The sequence below is a fragment of the Astyanax mexicanus genome, chromosome 5 (assembly GCF_023375975.1).
Source record: "Astyanax mexicanus isolate ESR-SI-001 chromosome 5, AstMex3_surface, whole genome shotgun sequence".
NCBI lineage: Eukaryota > Metazoa > Chordata > Actinopteri > Characiformes > Acestrorhamphidae > Astyanax > Astyanax mexicanus.
The window spans coordinates 42,063,644-42,078,653 of record NC_064412.1 but is presented as its reverse complement, the minus strand read 5'-3'; the positions used below and the strand labels follow the sequence as shown (position 1 = coordinate 42,078,653).

The following is a 15,010-nucleotide window of genomic DNA, read 5'->3' as shown; positions in this document are numbered from 1 at the left end:
CTGTCTCCTGTCCAGTCCCCTGTTCAGCCATGTGTCCTGTCCCCGTCCCAGTCTGCATTCCATTCTTTGTCCCATGTCAAGTTCCCTGCCCGGTCTCCGTCTCCTGTCCAGTTTCCATTCCCTGTCCAGTCCTCTGTACAGTCTCCGTTCGTGTCCCTTGTCCAGTCCCTGTTCCCTCTCTCTCGGCGCCTCTGGTAGTGGCGCCGCTGAGGGGGGGTGATGTAACACCCTAGCCTGTGTCTGTCCCTGTTTTCTGTCTCTCTGTATCATGTGCCCTGTGTTTGTTTACCTTCTGTCGGTTCTCTAGTTCCTGTCCCATGTGCTCTTGTTTGTGGTCATTTGTAGCCCGCCCCAGTGTTCGTCTGTGTAATTACGTTACCTGTTGTCACCTGTCAGTAGTAGCTCCGCCCCCTCGTTACCTTGTCGTCAGGTGTTTCCTGTTTGTCCGTGTCTTTATATAGTCCTCTTGTTCCTGTAATGTTTATCCGGTGTTGTACGTTTTTCGTCAGTTCATGTGTGCCACTTTACTTAGTTTATACGTTATCTATGTTTCCTTGTATTGTTCAGTTTTTGTTTGGTAAATAAATATTTGTAATCGAGTCTGCCTCACGTCCTCCCTGCTCCTGCACACGTGACACATAGTAAATGAACAAATGTGGACAAATCATTTATTGTAAAACAAAAAACAAATAAACAAATAAAATATATTTTATTTTACTTTAACAAAGCTAAGCACACACATTCTATGGCTAAACCCTAAACCACATGCATTCATACTTCATATACAACACTTTATATACAAACGTATAAACAATATTCTATCTACAACATAACAGAAAACAGTGATAACATATTTAGGGGTGCAGCAGTTTGTATGTACAACTTTAAATACATATTCAAACATGTATGTGGGAATCAGGTACAGTATGTGACAAAAGTGGGAACACCCCTCAATTTATGTAAATATTTTATGGGACAACATATATTTTCATGGGACAACACTGAATAGATGACATTTTAATACAATATAAAGTAGTGAGTATACAGTTTGTATAACAGTGTACATTTGCTGTGCCCTCGAAATAATTCAAGGATGCTGCAGTCGTGAGTCAAACAAGTTTATCTTGGTCTTATCAGACCACAAGACATGGTTCCAGTAATCCATTCTACTGGATTGTACGCTTTTAGCAAACTATTTGCAGGCTTTCTTGTGCATCAGCTTCAGAAGAGGCTTTACCTAGGACAGTACCATGCAGACATAGTTGATGCAGTGTGTGGCGTATTGTCCCACTTCCCACTTCCTTAAGTTCTGCTGCAATGCTGGCAGCACTCATATGTCTATTTCTTAAAGCCAACTTTTGGATATTATGAACACGTGGACCCAACATTATTGGTCAGCCCTTGAGAGGCCTGTTCTGAGTGGAACCTGTCCTGGAAAACTATGTTTTCAGGTATGACCTTGACCAGTCAGTTTTAGGTTGTTAGCAACTTCTTATAACGTATGCCATCTTTGTGGACAGCAACAATTCTGTTTCGCACATCCTCAGAGAGTTTTCTTACCAAAAAGTGCAATGTTAAATATCCAGTGGCCAGGATGAGAGAATTGTATCCAAAACACCAAAATGAACAGCCCTGCATATACTAGATGTACCCTGACTACTGTACATTATATTAAAGTGCCAAAGTGTTGTGTATGAAAAGATATAACACATATTTACAAAAATGAGAGGGGTGTACTTACTTTTAGTGTATTTAAATTTATGAATTGTTTATTATTTGTATCTCACAGTTGGTTCACCTTTCAAGGTTAAAGTAACTCTAATCAGGTTTTTTGCCTTGATGTAAAACAGGTCTATTTTTTAAGGGCTGTGTGGACACATAAAATCTGATTTTTTTTTTCACATCTCTTCTCAATTTTACATCTTTCTTAATTCAGATCTTTTGAGATGACTGTCCATACTTTTATTTCCAAGGTCAATACAGTTTTTTTGTCTGGACACCAAAAATATACAGTATCTGCGTGGATTGATGTAGTTTCTAGGTCGGCATCAGTAACTAACCTTTAGCATGCTTTATGCTCCCTAGATAGATGAACATTTCTCGTTTTTGTTGAATGATCCAATCTTCAATTTTTTTCAGTTGTGGCCATTAATGATTCTGAATCATAAATATTAAACATATACTTTATTTATTACATTGTATGATTCTGTTGACATTATGTGTAAAAGCTGTTTTAGAGAGAGAGCTGAGCTCAACTTCTGGAGTGCTTTTTCTCTAAATCTTAAATCTTAATTTAAAATGGTTCAAAATGTTTTGTTTGCCAGGACTACTTTGAATGACAATGTTATTAAAAACCTCTCACAATTTCATTACCTGTGTGGATATCAAATCAAATCATCCACACATTAGAGAACAGTCCCCATAAAAGCATGTGTACCTCTGGGAATAACATCTTAAAAAACAGTTTGACATCTGGTTTTAATCCATTCAGCAGAGTTTAAAGGCAGACGGTGACCTCCTTCTTTACAGAGCACGTCTGACACTGCACCTCGCAGCACCACTGGAACTGGCACATGCAGTTTTCCTGGTATTCCAGGGCCAGCACCGTGTGGCCCTTACTGCAGCACAGCCAGTCGCAGGCACCGGGTCCTGTCTCTGTGCTGTTGCTGTTACACGCTCTGTACTGTGTGCCCTCTGACCCCGTCCTGCGACTCGCCTGGCAGAAATCCGGCGACTCGTCTGAGTAGATGAGGCTGTCTGTGCCCGGCAGCGTGACGTCCTGCTCCACAGGAATCAGGGATTTGCCGTCGTTGCCGCCCATCACTCGGACGGCCGTGCGGAAGCTCTCCATGAGGTGATTGCCCACCTGCCGGAACAGAGGCAGCTTCCTCCAGCAGCTGCGGAGGGTACAGGAGCCCGACAGCCCGTGGCATTTACATTCAGCCCGCATGTGGGTCTTTACTGCCTGCAACACATATATACAGAGGGTGAGACAGAGAGAGAAGGACAGAGAGGACAGAGACAAATGTGAGACAAAACAATTTTGGAAATGAAAATGTCCACTCTTTTAAGGAAAAAAAGAATGTAAAAACTGTTAAAATTGCAAACTATATGATTAACCTATTAAACTATTCAGTTAATAAACTATTAACTCTAATCTACAGTGCTAAATAAAGTATATACAGGGGTTGGACAATTAAACTGTAACACCTGTCATTTTAGTGTGGGAGGTTTCATGGCTAAATTGGAGCAGCCTGGTGGCCAACCTTCATTAATTGCACATTGCACCAGTAAGAGCAGTGAAGGTTCAATTAGCAGGGTAAGAGCACAGTTTTGCTCAAAATATTGCAATGCACACAACATTATGGGTGACATACCAGAGTTCAAAAAAGGATAAATTGTTGGTGCAAGACAGCAAGTCTTTTTGATGTATCAAGAGCCACGGTATCCAGGGTAATGTCTGCATACCAGCAAGAAGGACCAACCACATCCAACAGGATTAACTGTGGACGCTGTAAGAGGAAGCTGTCTGAAAGGGATGTTTGGGTGCTAACCCGGATTGTATACAAAAAACATAAAACCACGGCTGAACCCAAATCACGTCAGAATTCAATGTGCACCTCAAATCTCCAGTTTCCACCAGAACTGTCCTTCGGGACAATAAATTATTGTGGTCTAAAACCAGGTGTTTCAGGTTCATTTTCCAACCCCTGTAAGTTTCACTTTTTTTTTTCTAAAACTACAAAGACAAGCAACAGGTAATATTTCTCCTCTTTCTGTTCTAAATTAAACAAACAAACTTATATAGAAAAGACATGATGGCTGATCAAGTGCAGATGGGTCAGTGATCATATTAATACGATCCTTTTAAGCAGAAATACTGTACATTGTGGTGTACATCTGGTTGTTATAAACTCCTGTCCATACCTTTACCCCGCAGGCACGTGACAGTATTAGACGTCATTCTGACGTAACATTTTTGTCATCAACATTTGTCATCATAACCAACATTCAACCTGAAATTAACGTCTACTGACGTTGGTAGCCAGCTGGGATGTTAAGGCAGTGATGATAAATGTGTGGTTCTCAGACTGACTGAGTGCCCGCCTCTGATTTTACTGTGTTTTATAATCTCTCTCTCTCTCTCTCGCAACCTAAGAGTAAAACACTTCTGACAGACTCAGAGTCAGACTCACCACAAATTTCTCACATCCATCTCATTATACGACTATTTTACTTTCTCTCTCTCTCTCTCTCTCTCTCTCTCTCTCTCTCTCTCTCACACACACACACACACGTACGCACAAATGCCTGTAACAGAGCAAATCTGTCCAAGATGCATGAAACACACTCACACGTGACAGAGCACACAAACTCTCTTTCTCTCTCTCTTTCTCGCACACATAAACACATCCTTAAATAGAGGTGTACTCAACAGAGGTCATCTACATGAAATAAGTGTCTGTGTGTGTGAGAGAAAGAGAGCAGCTAAAGTTTAAAATAATTAAAGAGACAAAGAGAGAAGTGAGCAGGCATATTTACACCTGGCATTTACTGCAGCTTTTTACACAGTGAATACTCATTATGATCAGATTATGATTGGATCACTAACACCATATATGAAGATGGTCAGAGACAAATATAATCCTGTTGACGAATCTGTTGAGAACCACGTTAATACAATTCATAATTACTGGGGATCTGTTTTACAGTTTATCATGGAGCAGCAGCAGAGATGGCATTAGATGATAGCTGTAATAGTTTTTTGGGTAATATACCAGATTAAACTACACCTGCAGAATCCAGCTCAGCTCAAACCTGCAGAATACACCTGATTGTCAGGACGGATCGAGATCGAATCATGTTCTGCAGCACAAACAGAAGCACTACAGAGTCATTGGGGACCTGACCGAGACCACCTGTAGTTGTTTTGATCCATGTCCGAGTTACACGGTCCAGGTGTGACTATTGTTTTCACACCTGAAACAAATCGCACCAAGAGTAAAAACAAACCAACTGTGTAAAAGTTAAAGAAGGGGGGAGGGAAGAGAGAGAGAGGGAGAGAGAGAGAGAGAGAGAGAGAGAGGACTAAATAGGTGAAGGAAAAGATAGTAAAAAAGAGAGTTAGAAAGAGGAAGAAAGGGAGAGATGAGTAAACAGAGATATTTAAAGAAAGTCGGGCAGAGAATGAAAGAGACAGAGAGAAACAGAGAGAGAGGGATAGAGGCACAACAACAGCCAGGTCCTGAATAAAGAATAAAATAAAGAGAACACAGCTGCGGACTGCGGTTGGACACAGGTCTGTGTTGATGGAGAAACAGTGGATAGCGCTGGATGCTAGAAGTTTCTGCAGAGGGCTGCAGATCTCTCAGAATTACAGCAGAACCCTAAACACTGCCATTATAGCGAAAACACCGCCTGTGTGTTGTCTGTTTACTGAGAAAACAAACCCCCTGAATTTTATCACAACAGCATCAGAAATGTCCACATCGCTTTATAACTCAATGGAAGCTTTTACGAGAAACCCCTTCCCTGGTGTACACTGGCCTGTATTCTCACATAGCAGGTAAAAGTGGCCCAAAGCCAGCGGACTGTGTGGCAGTGTGAACAGTCACACTAAATCTGATCTTTTAAATACTTTTTTAAAAGTTGGTAAACTTCAGTATGTGGTTTTGAATTCTGATACATATATGATTTGTGGCAACAGCCAGAGCAGCATAATAAGATATTAAGTTAGGGGTTCATAGTGTGCTCATAATTATTTGGACCATATGGTGCACTTAAAATCATTTAAATTTCCCAAAAATCGTCAGTGCACCTTATAGTCCGGTGCGTCTTTTGAATGAATTTTACCAGTCAGGTTGTAAGGAGCAGTAAAACTCACTCCACTGAAGTGCAGCGTTATACAGGAGTTTCAGATTAGTTCTCCAGCACTGAGACTGGAGTAGCATTAGCATTAGCTGCTAACCGCTATTTACATGTTCAGAGGTGAGTGTTATCAGCCTGTAGCCTGCTGCTAACCCTAGCTAGAACTGCTGGAGTGGTATTATCATTATCTGCTAGTCACGCTAGCTCTTTCACTGTTCAGAGGTGAGTATATGGGCCTGTAGCATGCTCCTAACCCTGGCTAGCACTGCTGGAGCTGTTAGCCGCTAATGCTAATGTTATTGCTCTAGCCTAGTGCCGGAGAAATTCAGGAATCTAAGCTTACTCTACATAAACAGAAGCGCTTTGCTCACCAAAATAAACAGTTTCAGGAGAGAAATCTGTGTAGATTTACATTTTTTCAGGGCTCGTTGGACTTTAAAAATAAATATTTTTGTATTACAGTTTTGTTTACTTAGCTTAGCTTTCCTTAACTTAGTTAGCTTCCCCCAATGGGGTTGTTTCTAGTGCTGACAGATGAACTTAACACATTTAACCAACCGGCCATACTCCTGCTCTTACAATTTTGCAGAGGATAAACCAACACCAGAACATCCTTCTCGGTTCTGAAGCTCTGGAAAAACTGGTGTAATGTGAGGTTTACCCGCTAAACACACACCAGGCATCTGCACTCGTAGTTTAGCCCTAAAGCTAAAGTCTTCTCTAACAGACTCTCAGCGCCCAATCCATCCCTTTTATCTGAGCTTCAGAACTGAGTTTCCCTCCACAGAAAGAAAAAAGCAGACGTATGGACGTTTGGGTGGATTTTAAATTTAGCTCCTTCAACAATACATGGATCATCTTTTCTGGAAGGCAGTGGATATCCAGCTGGAGAGCTACTCTAGCTCCACACAATACTGTTATCTTTTTGCAAGAAAGTGGGTTAGCTATGCTGTAACTAAGGTTAAATAGACTTTTGTAATACTGGGTTAGCATTGTTAGCTACTCTATGATCAGTATTCACAGCACTTGCTACTTTAGACTGCTTTTACTGTAAATGCTATAAGACCTTAAACCATCTAATATGAAATGATTGCATATTCTAACACAAACATAACAGAAACAAACTCTTCGAAGCGAGCGTGGCAAAATAAGATGGACAGATGCGGGCTGTTAGCTAGCAGTTAGCTAGCCATAATCCAAATATCAAATCAAACCACAGAACCTATTTATCTAATCAGCACAGCACCATCCATCTGTTATCAAACCCCAGAACTACTACTAATCTAACCAGCACAGCTCCACCCATCTGTTATCAAACCCCAAAACCTACTAATCTAACCAGCACAGCTCCACCCATCTGTTATCAAACCCCATAACCTACTAATCTAACCAGCACAGCTCCATCCATCTGTTATCAAACCACAGATCCTACTAATCTAACCAGCACAGCTCCATCCATCTGTTATCAAACCCCAGAACCTACTAATCTAACCAGCACAGAACCACCCATCTGTTATTAAAGACCAGGACCTACTAATCTAACCAGCACAGCTCCATCCATCCGTTATCAAACCCCAGAACCTACTAATCTAACCAGCACAGCTCCATCAATCTGTTATCAAACCCCAGAACCTACTAATCTAACCAGCACAGCTCCATCCATCCGTTATCAAACCCCAGAATCAATTAATCTAACCAGCACAGCACCATCCACCTGTTATCAAACCCCAGAACCCACTAATCTAACCAGCACAGCACCATCCATCTGTTATCAAACCCCAGAACCTACTAATCTAACCAAAACAGCACCATCCATCTGTTATCAAACCCCAGAACCTACTCATATAACCAACACAGCACCATCCATCTGGTATCAAACCCCAGAACCCACTATTCTAACCAACACAGCACAATCCATCTGTTATCAAACCCCAGAATCTACTAATCTAACCAACACAGCACCATCCATCTGTTATCAAACCACAGAACCTACTAATCTAACCAGCACAGCGCCACCCATCTGTTATCAAACCCCAGAACCTACTAATCTAACCAACACAGCACTACCCATCTGTTATCAAACCCCAGAACCTACTAATCTAACCAACACAGCACCATCCATCTGTTATCAAACCCCAGAACCTACTAATCTAACCAACACAGCACCATCCATCCATTATCAAACCCCAGAACCTACTAATCTAACCAACACAGCACCATCCATCTGTTATCAAACCCCAGAACCTACTAATCTAACCAACACAGCACCATCCATCCGTTATCAAACCCCAGAACCTGCTAATCTAACCAACACAGCATCATCAATCTGTTATAAAACCCCAGAACCTATTCATCTAACCAGTACAACACCATCCATCTGTTAGGCTAATGATGAATGTGATTTAATGCAAAAACTGAATTTGCCAAAAAATAAGACAGATTTTATATGGTCCTAATCATATTTGATGATACAGGGTGTTTGGAATACAGGTGAAAGAAATGGGCTAGGCCTTATGTGTAACACCAGTTATTATATACAGAATTGGATCATCTTTCCCTGCATTATATTACTTATTACTGCTATTATAAGATATTAGTCTCATGTCTTCAGTTTAAATCAATGATTGGTTGCAGGATATGGAAATATTAAGTGAAAAGTGCAGTTCCCGTACCAGCCTCCCTGCCTCGTTGTTGTGCAGGTCAACCAGAGTCCTGATGTCGCTCTTTCCTTTTCGCCTCCGGGTGTCCATGAACTGCCGAGATATCTCATACCCGAAGTCCACGTCGTCCCCGCAGCCGCCCCACTCCCAGCGTAGGTCCTGGAGTGCAGACATTGGGCTGGGCATGTGTTCGGAGGCCCGTTCTTTGGGGCTTCCAGGAGAATTCTTAAGGGTCACACAGCCACACTCTAACAGCTCCCCCTGACTGCAGGCCTGCGTCACTGCATGTAGCACTCCCGCAGCCATGATCCCGTTCACAAACGCAGTCTCCCGAATATCTGAAAAGATTATAAATGAGATTTATCAGGCTTTATTTAAAAAAAAAATGATGTCAAGCAAAATAATGCCCATATATTGAATAATAAGTCGATGCCATAATTATTGTCACTTTTATCCAAAAAGCAGGTGAGAAATGAACTGCAAATTGAATTGAGGTAATTTTATCATCATCCTCGTCTTACATGGCTATTGCAGTGTTAGCACACCAGCTACCACCTAGTCTAACATTGCTTTTGCAGTGTTAGCACACCAGCTAGCACCTCATCCAACATCGCTATTGCGGCATTAGCACGCTGACTATTACCTTGTCCAACATCGCTAGGCTTAACCCACAGCGGTGACTTTGGCATGCTGATGACCAGGCTTATTCAATTTCATCATTTTCTGTGGTATAAGGTTCAGCAGACTGTGTTTGTCTATTGTTGTGACACTCGAGGGGAGCGTCTTTTTCTCCTTCTCCCTCTCTTTCACACACATGATTGGGTAAAAAAAGTCTGTGTGCCTTTGTGCCACTCGTTCTAGATTCCCGGAGATTTGCCCGGAGACTTGCGGGCATCAGGGAGTGAATTTTGATATATGGTAGACTCCCGCAACTTTCTGGAGACTTGGGAAGTCTGACAGCCCTACTATTCAACAGGCAGATCCCTTAGTCTTAAAGCCCAAAGATACCATACTTTATAATTTATAACCTGCTTGCTTACTGTTATGCTGAATGTAAATTAATACCAGACTGAACATCCTCATATATAAAAAAAAACACATGGTGCAGTTTAAGAAACACCAACGTTACCACCAACGTTGAGTTCCCACAGCCTGTATAGACACGAAGAGCAATAATTGCAGATTACACATTTATATTCCACAAGCCCTGAACTCCTCTTTCATCACTGTGACATATCCTGAATATCTGAGGCATTAGATTATTAGCCATAACTCTTATGAACACACGCATTCCTGCTCATCTCTCCTGTCTAGACCTGCCTGACTACAGTTCCAGCTGCCAAAGGCTTTTTTCTCCTGATAATCAACGTTCCTTTAACAAACGCTCATTCTTGGTGTCAAATTTACACACACTCTATTCCTCCTGACAGGATTTCTGTCCACAAGTCACATTCCTGACAGCTTACCCGACACAGACCTGTAAAGATGACAAATTGCTTTTCCTTTTTTTAAAGTGAGAAAGTCTGACTTAAGTTACGCTTAAGGCCAGGAACACACACCGAGACAGAACTAGCTTTAAGCCACAGATGAGTAGAATCATTTAACTAGTAGTGTTAACCATGTATTCTGTAACTCATTTTAGTACATTAAAAGAGTACAGTTATAAAGAGCACAATTAGGAAAGTCACCCATGTTTGACAATATATTTTTCCAAAAATAACTGCAATATTACTGTTATTTTAAGACAGCCAGATAAAATAATGCAATTACACCCTTTTAAAGAGCAATGAACTTGTAAGTATAATGACTATTTAGAAATTATTATTGTAATACAAATTATATTTGTAAAAAAAAATCTAAATAAATACAAAAATCTAAATAAAATAAAAACACTGTTTTTAACAAAATCCACATACAATATTATTGATGTTAATAGGCTCTCATTGCAAATGAAAACAAAATGTGTTATATAGAGGTCAGAAAAAATAATTAAGGTAATGTGCATTTATTAGATGATAAATGATGAAAAAATGTAATTATCGTGACAGGCCTAAACAAAATACAAAATAAACAAAATAAAGTATATCTTTCAGAATACATACGTTTTTAACAATGGTTCTCAAAAACTACCATATTTTTCACACTATATGGCACACTTAAAATCCTTTACCAGGGCTGAAGTAGCATTAGCATTAACCGCTAACCACTATTTTCCTGTTCAGAGGTGAGTATTATTGGTCTGTAGCCTGCTCCTAACCCTGGCTAGCACTGCTGGAGTAGCATTAGCTTTACCTGCTAACCACGCTCGCTATGTCCCTGTTCAGAGGGGAGTATATCGCCCTGTAGCCTGTAATCCCGGCCAGCAATGCTGGAGTGGTTAGCTGCTAATTCTAATGCTCCAGCTTTAGTGCTGGAGAAATTCTGTAATCTAAGATGACTGTAAAAAAAAAAACGAAAGCTCTATATTCACCACAGTTTACGGTATATTATTGCCATACACTAAACTCTTGTTATTTAGCTATGCAAAGGAAAACACAATTTGATGTTTTAGGGCCTTTTTAAGCCTTTTGTTTCTAACCTTAAAATATCTAATAAAATAATAAAAAAAATTACATTTAACAAACATGATGAAAAATGCATTACATACGATAGACATGTATTTTTCAATGTCCCAAAAATCATTAGGGCTTCTATGAAGTTCTAGAAGGCCCTAATGTTTCTACTGTAGAGAAATTCCACTATTGCAGAGGCCTCCCTTGGTGTATTGCTCTATTAAACACGGTTTGATTTCACAAAACGGATTCCCCTCAGAGCCACAATAACACTAAAAACGCTGCCCTCTAATGGCCTGTAGCAGAACTACACTTTAAAAAAGAGAATTGTTTAAGATATTCTAGTAAAAGCTGTCAGAGGTCTTCCTTAGAGAGCATTTGGCCTCCGTCTGAGACCCAAACTGACTAAGCTGTGACTAAGCGAGGACTAAGAAGATTGCTGACCCTTCACAGCCCAGCATCGGTCAACATGACAGAGAGAAAGCCTGGGAAAACACTCAAAACGACTCCCTTTCTGGGAATTAAAGCAGATTATATTACCAGGAGGATTCACTTCTTCAGCTGCAGACAGCTCCATCTTCTGACCTCTGAGTCTTTTTCATTTTGTAGATGCACTCGAGAGTAGTGCCAAAACAATCACAATAAACGCAGAATATTTTTATTCTACAGTGTGACAGGAAGTCATTCCCCTGCCACTGATAAAGTCACTACATTTGGATTAATTATCGCAAAGGAACTAAAAACTGAGTGAAATCCAAAACTAATTATAGCCCCACTTTCCGTCTCTACCTCCTGCTCATTTTACAGTATCTGTCTACTCATGGAAAATATATACATTCGGGTCACAATATTATGACCACCCCTGTATAGTATAATGTGTTATTATTATTATTAATTTGATTGTGACACTGGTATGGTTGTGGTGTGTAAGTTTTTTGCTGGTACGAATGGATCAGACACAGCAGTGCTGCTTGTGTTAAACACTTGTGTCACTGATAAAATGAGAATAATCCTCTAAACAGAAATATCCAGAACAGGCAGCGACTTTACATTTAAGGTGGGGCAGTTAGGTAGGAGCGTCTAATAGAGTGGACAGTGAGTGGACACAGTGTTTAAAAACTCCAGCAGCACTGCTGTATCTGAGTCTCACTCAAACCAGCACAACACAATCGCAAACTCACCAACATCATACCAGTGTCACTGCAGTGCTGAGAATAACCAACCACCCAAATAACAGCTTCACTGTGGTGGTGTGAAAGGAGGATAGTAAAGTATGCAGAGAAACAGAGGGACTACAGTCTGTGATTACAGAACCACAAAGTGTTCTATGATTATTGGAGCTGATAAGATGGTCAAGTGTAGAAACAAAAAAGGTGATCATAATATTCTGACTGGACTGTATAAAAGCACTGTTTTGGAAATACAGTTGGAATATTTTATTGTGTGTTTGCTCTCTCAGTATTTTCCTGTTACTATTTGTAGTGGCTTGGTAGGTAAACCACATCCCGCAGCCCCTCCACCCCCCAAAATTAAAAGTGAATCTGCTCACCTTGCTGTAAGATTTTGCCCAGGCTCTTGCTGTGGCTGCTGCAGTTCCAGCGGTGCTGACGGAACTGGTGCTGGCACTCGCGCATGCCCAGTCGCGCACCTTTAGCCACTTCTTGAATGATCTCTGGCTTCGTTTGGCACAGCTCGGCGTGAGCACCACCTGGAGGCTTGCTCCTCCTGCAGATGCTGTTGGCATCCATCATCAGAGGGCTGCCCATCACACTGCAGCTGGTGGCAAATTAAAAATATTAAACAAGCAATGATTTAGGTGGGGTTCTGAGTTTAAATTTTCTGTATAACTTTGGAAAGTTTAACTTGGCATTTTGGAGTTAATTACTTGATTTCCGATACTATACATTGTGTTGTGAAGAGGTAAAGTTTGTATACAGGGAATAGCCATTTTTGAATAATGTTCTAATCCATATTATGGCAAGAACTGCTCAACTAAGGACATATAAAAAGGTAAGTTAATTTGAAAAGTTTCAAGAACTTGTATCCTCAAATGCAGTCACAAAGATTACAAAAACATTATGATGGAACTGGCTCTCATCAGGACCACTCTAGAAATGGAAGACCAAGAGTTACCTCTGTTACACAGTTGATCAGAGTCATCAGCCTCATAAATTGCAAGTTAACAGCACCCCAGATAAGAGTCATTTAAATGCTTCACACAGTATTTTGGTTTGTTAAACACTTTTAAGTTACTACATGATTCATTATGTGTTCCTTTATGTAGTCTGGATGACTTCAGTGTTCATTCACAATGTGTGTCCAAACATTTGACTGGTACTGATCTTAGTACATTATCAAAATGAAGTCTTTAGATAATGGTATACTTATTCATCTATGTTTGAGAAAATATAGCAAGAAATGTGAGAGGCTAGTTTGATGATGCTCAGTCTGATGTTTCTTAGATGTTGGAGGGGTTGGTGTATTGGTGACAAAGGTGCTAAATGTGCTTTTACATTCTTTTTTGAGATTTATTTTCCCCTGTTAACCTATCATTATCATGCCTTGCATAAACAGCACTGTAAAACCTGTTCCTGCTTTAAACCTTCCAGAAAAACCTGAAGGTAATAAATTCCTTCTGATTAATCTGCAACAGAATGCAACTGCATCCGTCTCAGAGACTCATCTACTACTACATAGTTCACAGCAAATAAACACAGACAGACTGACTGAAGAAAATACAAACAGATATATAAATCGACAGACAAACAGTAAGACAGACAGACATATTCAGTAGATTGATTGTAAGATTGTCAAACAGACAGAACAGGACAGACAAATAGATAGACAGACAGTCAGACAGACATACCGAAGGGCAGACCGAAGGACAGACAGGTCCATAGGCAGACAGTCAGTCAGACAGATAGTCAGCTTGTTAGACAGATAGACAGACACACAGAATAGCTTGTTGATTATCTTTATAAGTGGATTAGTGAGAATGAGACTCACCTGTTCAGGTGTAAAGTGCTGAACGGACCGGTGAGGATGAGGAGCTGGAGGAGCAGCGCGCGCCTGGGGAGGGTCATCATGCTGGAGGGAGCCTTAGCAGCGCGGGACGGCTGGAGAAGCGCGCGACGGCTCGAGCGCACCTGCAGCCCTTACTCCGCGCATGGTGTCCAGCCCTGACCCGCAAGTGGCCGCCGGACACACCTGCGCGCGGATCAGCGGCGGCCAGAGCGCGCGGAGGGCTCTTACCTCACTATAACTGCCCACAAACTCCAGCGCGTGGAACGCCCCGGACTGCGGCGGCACGTGCGCGCGCTCCTCCCTGGCTGACGTGTTTTCCACCGTGTCCACAGCGCGGTCACCCGGAACCTGGAGATGTCCGCGCGCAGACAGAGCGCACGAGCTGGAGAGCCACACTGAACCGCGGAGACGCGCTGTTCAAACTCCTGAACGAGTCGTTGAAACGATTCTTTTTAACGAATCAATTCAACCGATTCATCTAAAACGAAGCTTTTTTTGTAGTATCAGTATCTCACCATTTACATCATGGGTGTAGCTATATATTCTTAAACTTTTGAAGATGAAGAAATTTCAAGTTACTGTAACAATAATTACCTGCTCATCCTGTCAACTTTAACATCAGTGACATTAACAGCCTTCATACTGATTATACCATTATACTTTTATTTTTAAGACACTGCAGACACATTTTCAGTCATTAAAAATATGAATTTCACTAAATAATTGTCATATTGTCTCCATATTTATTTGTATAAATAGATTATCATGAACAGTTCAACCACATTTCCACCAAATGAAAATTTTCAGTAAAATTGTTAATGCATGGATGACAGAATATAAAAACTGAAAATAACAAGTGATTAAGCTGGAAAATATGATTCTGTGTAGTATGATATCTTATGGTGC

The 15,010-nt window shown here is 40.9% G+C and overlaps 1 protein-coding gene across 1 annotated transcript; it reads right to left on the bottom strand.

Moving 5' to 3' along the window:
* Positions 1-690: 690 nt before the first annotated feature.
* wnt6a (wingless-type MMTV integration site family, member 6a) lies at positions 691-14,494 on the bottom strand. Its single transcript, XM_007234551.4, has 4 exons — positions 14,087-14,494; positions 12,630-12,856; positions 8,541-8,866; positions 691-2,965 (listed from the first exon to the last, which is right to left on the bottom strand). Exons 1-4 carry the CDS (start codon positions 14,164-14,166, stop codon positions 2,498-2,500), a joined length of 1,101 nt encoding a protein of 366 aa, XP_007234613.4. The 5' UTR covers positions 14,167-14,494; the 3' UTR covers positions 691-2,497.
* Positions 14,495-15,010: the final 516 nt, after the last annotated feature.

Coding starts and splice junctions, on each gene's coding strand:
- wnt6a (XM_007234551.4), bottom strand. CDS start 14,166: ATGATGACCCTCCCCAGGCGCGCGCTGCTCCTCCAGCTCCTCATCCTC. Junction 12,857..14,086: donor AGCACTTTACACCTGAACAG/GTGAGTCTCATT, acceptor ATTTGCCACCAG/CTGCAGTGTGATGGGCAGCC. Junction 2,966..8,540: donor ACAACGAGGCAGGGAGGCTG/GTACGGGAACTG, acceptor TATGTGTTGCAG/GCAGTAAAGACCCACATGCG.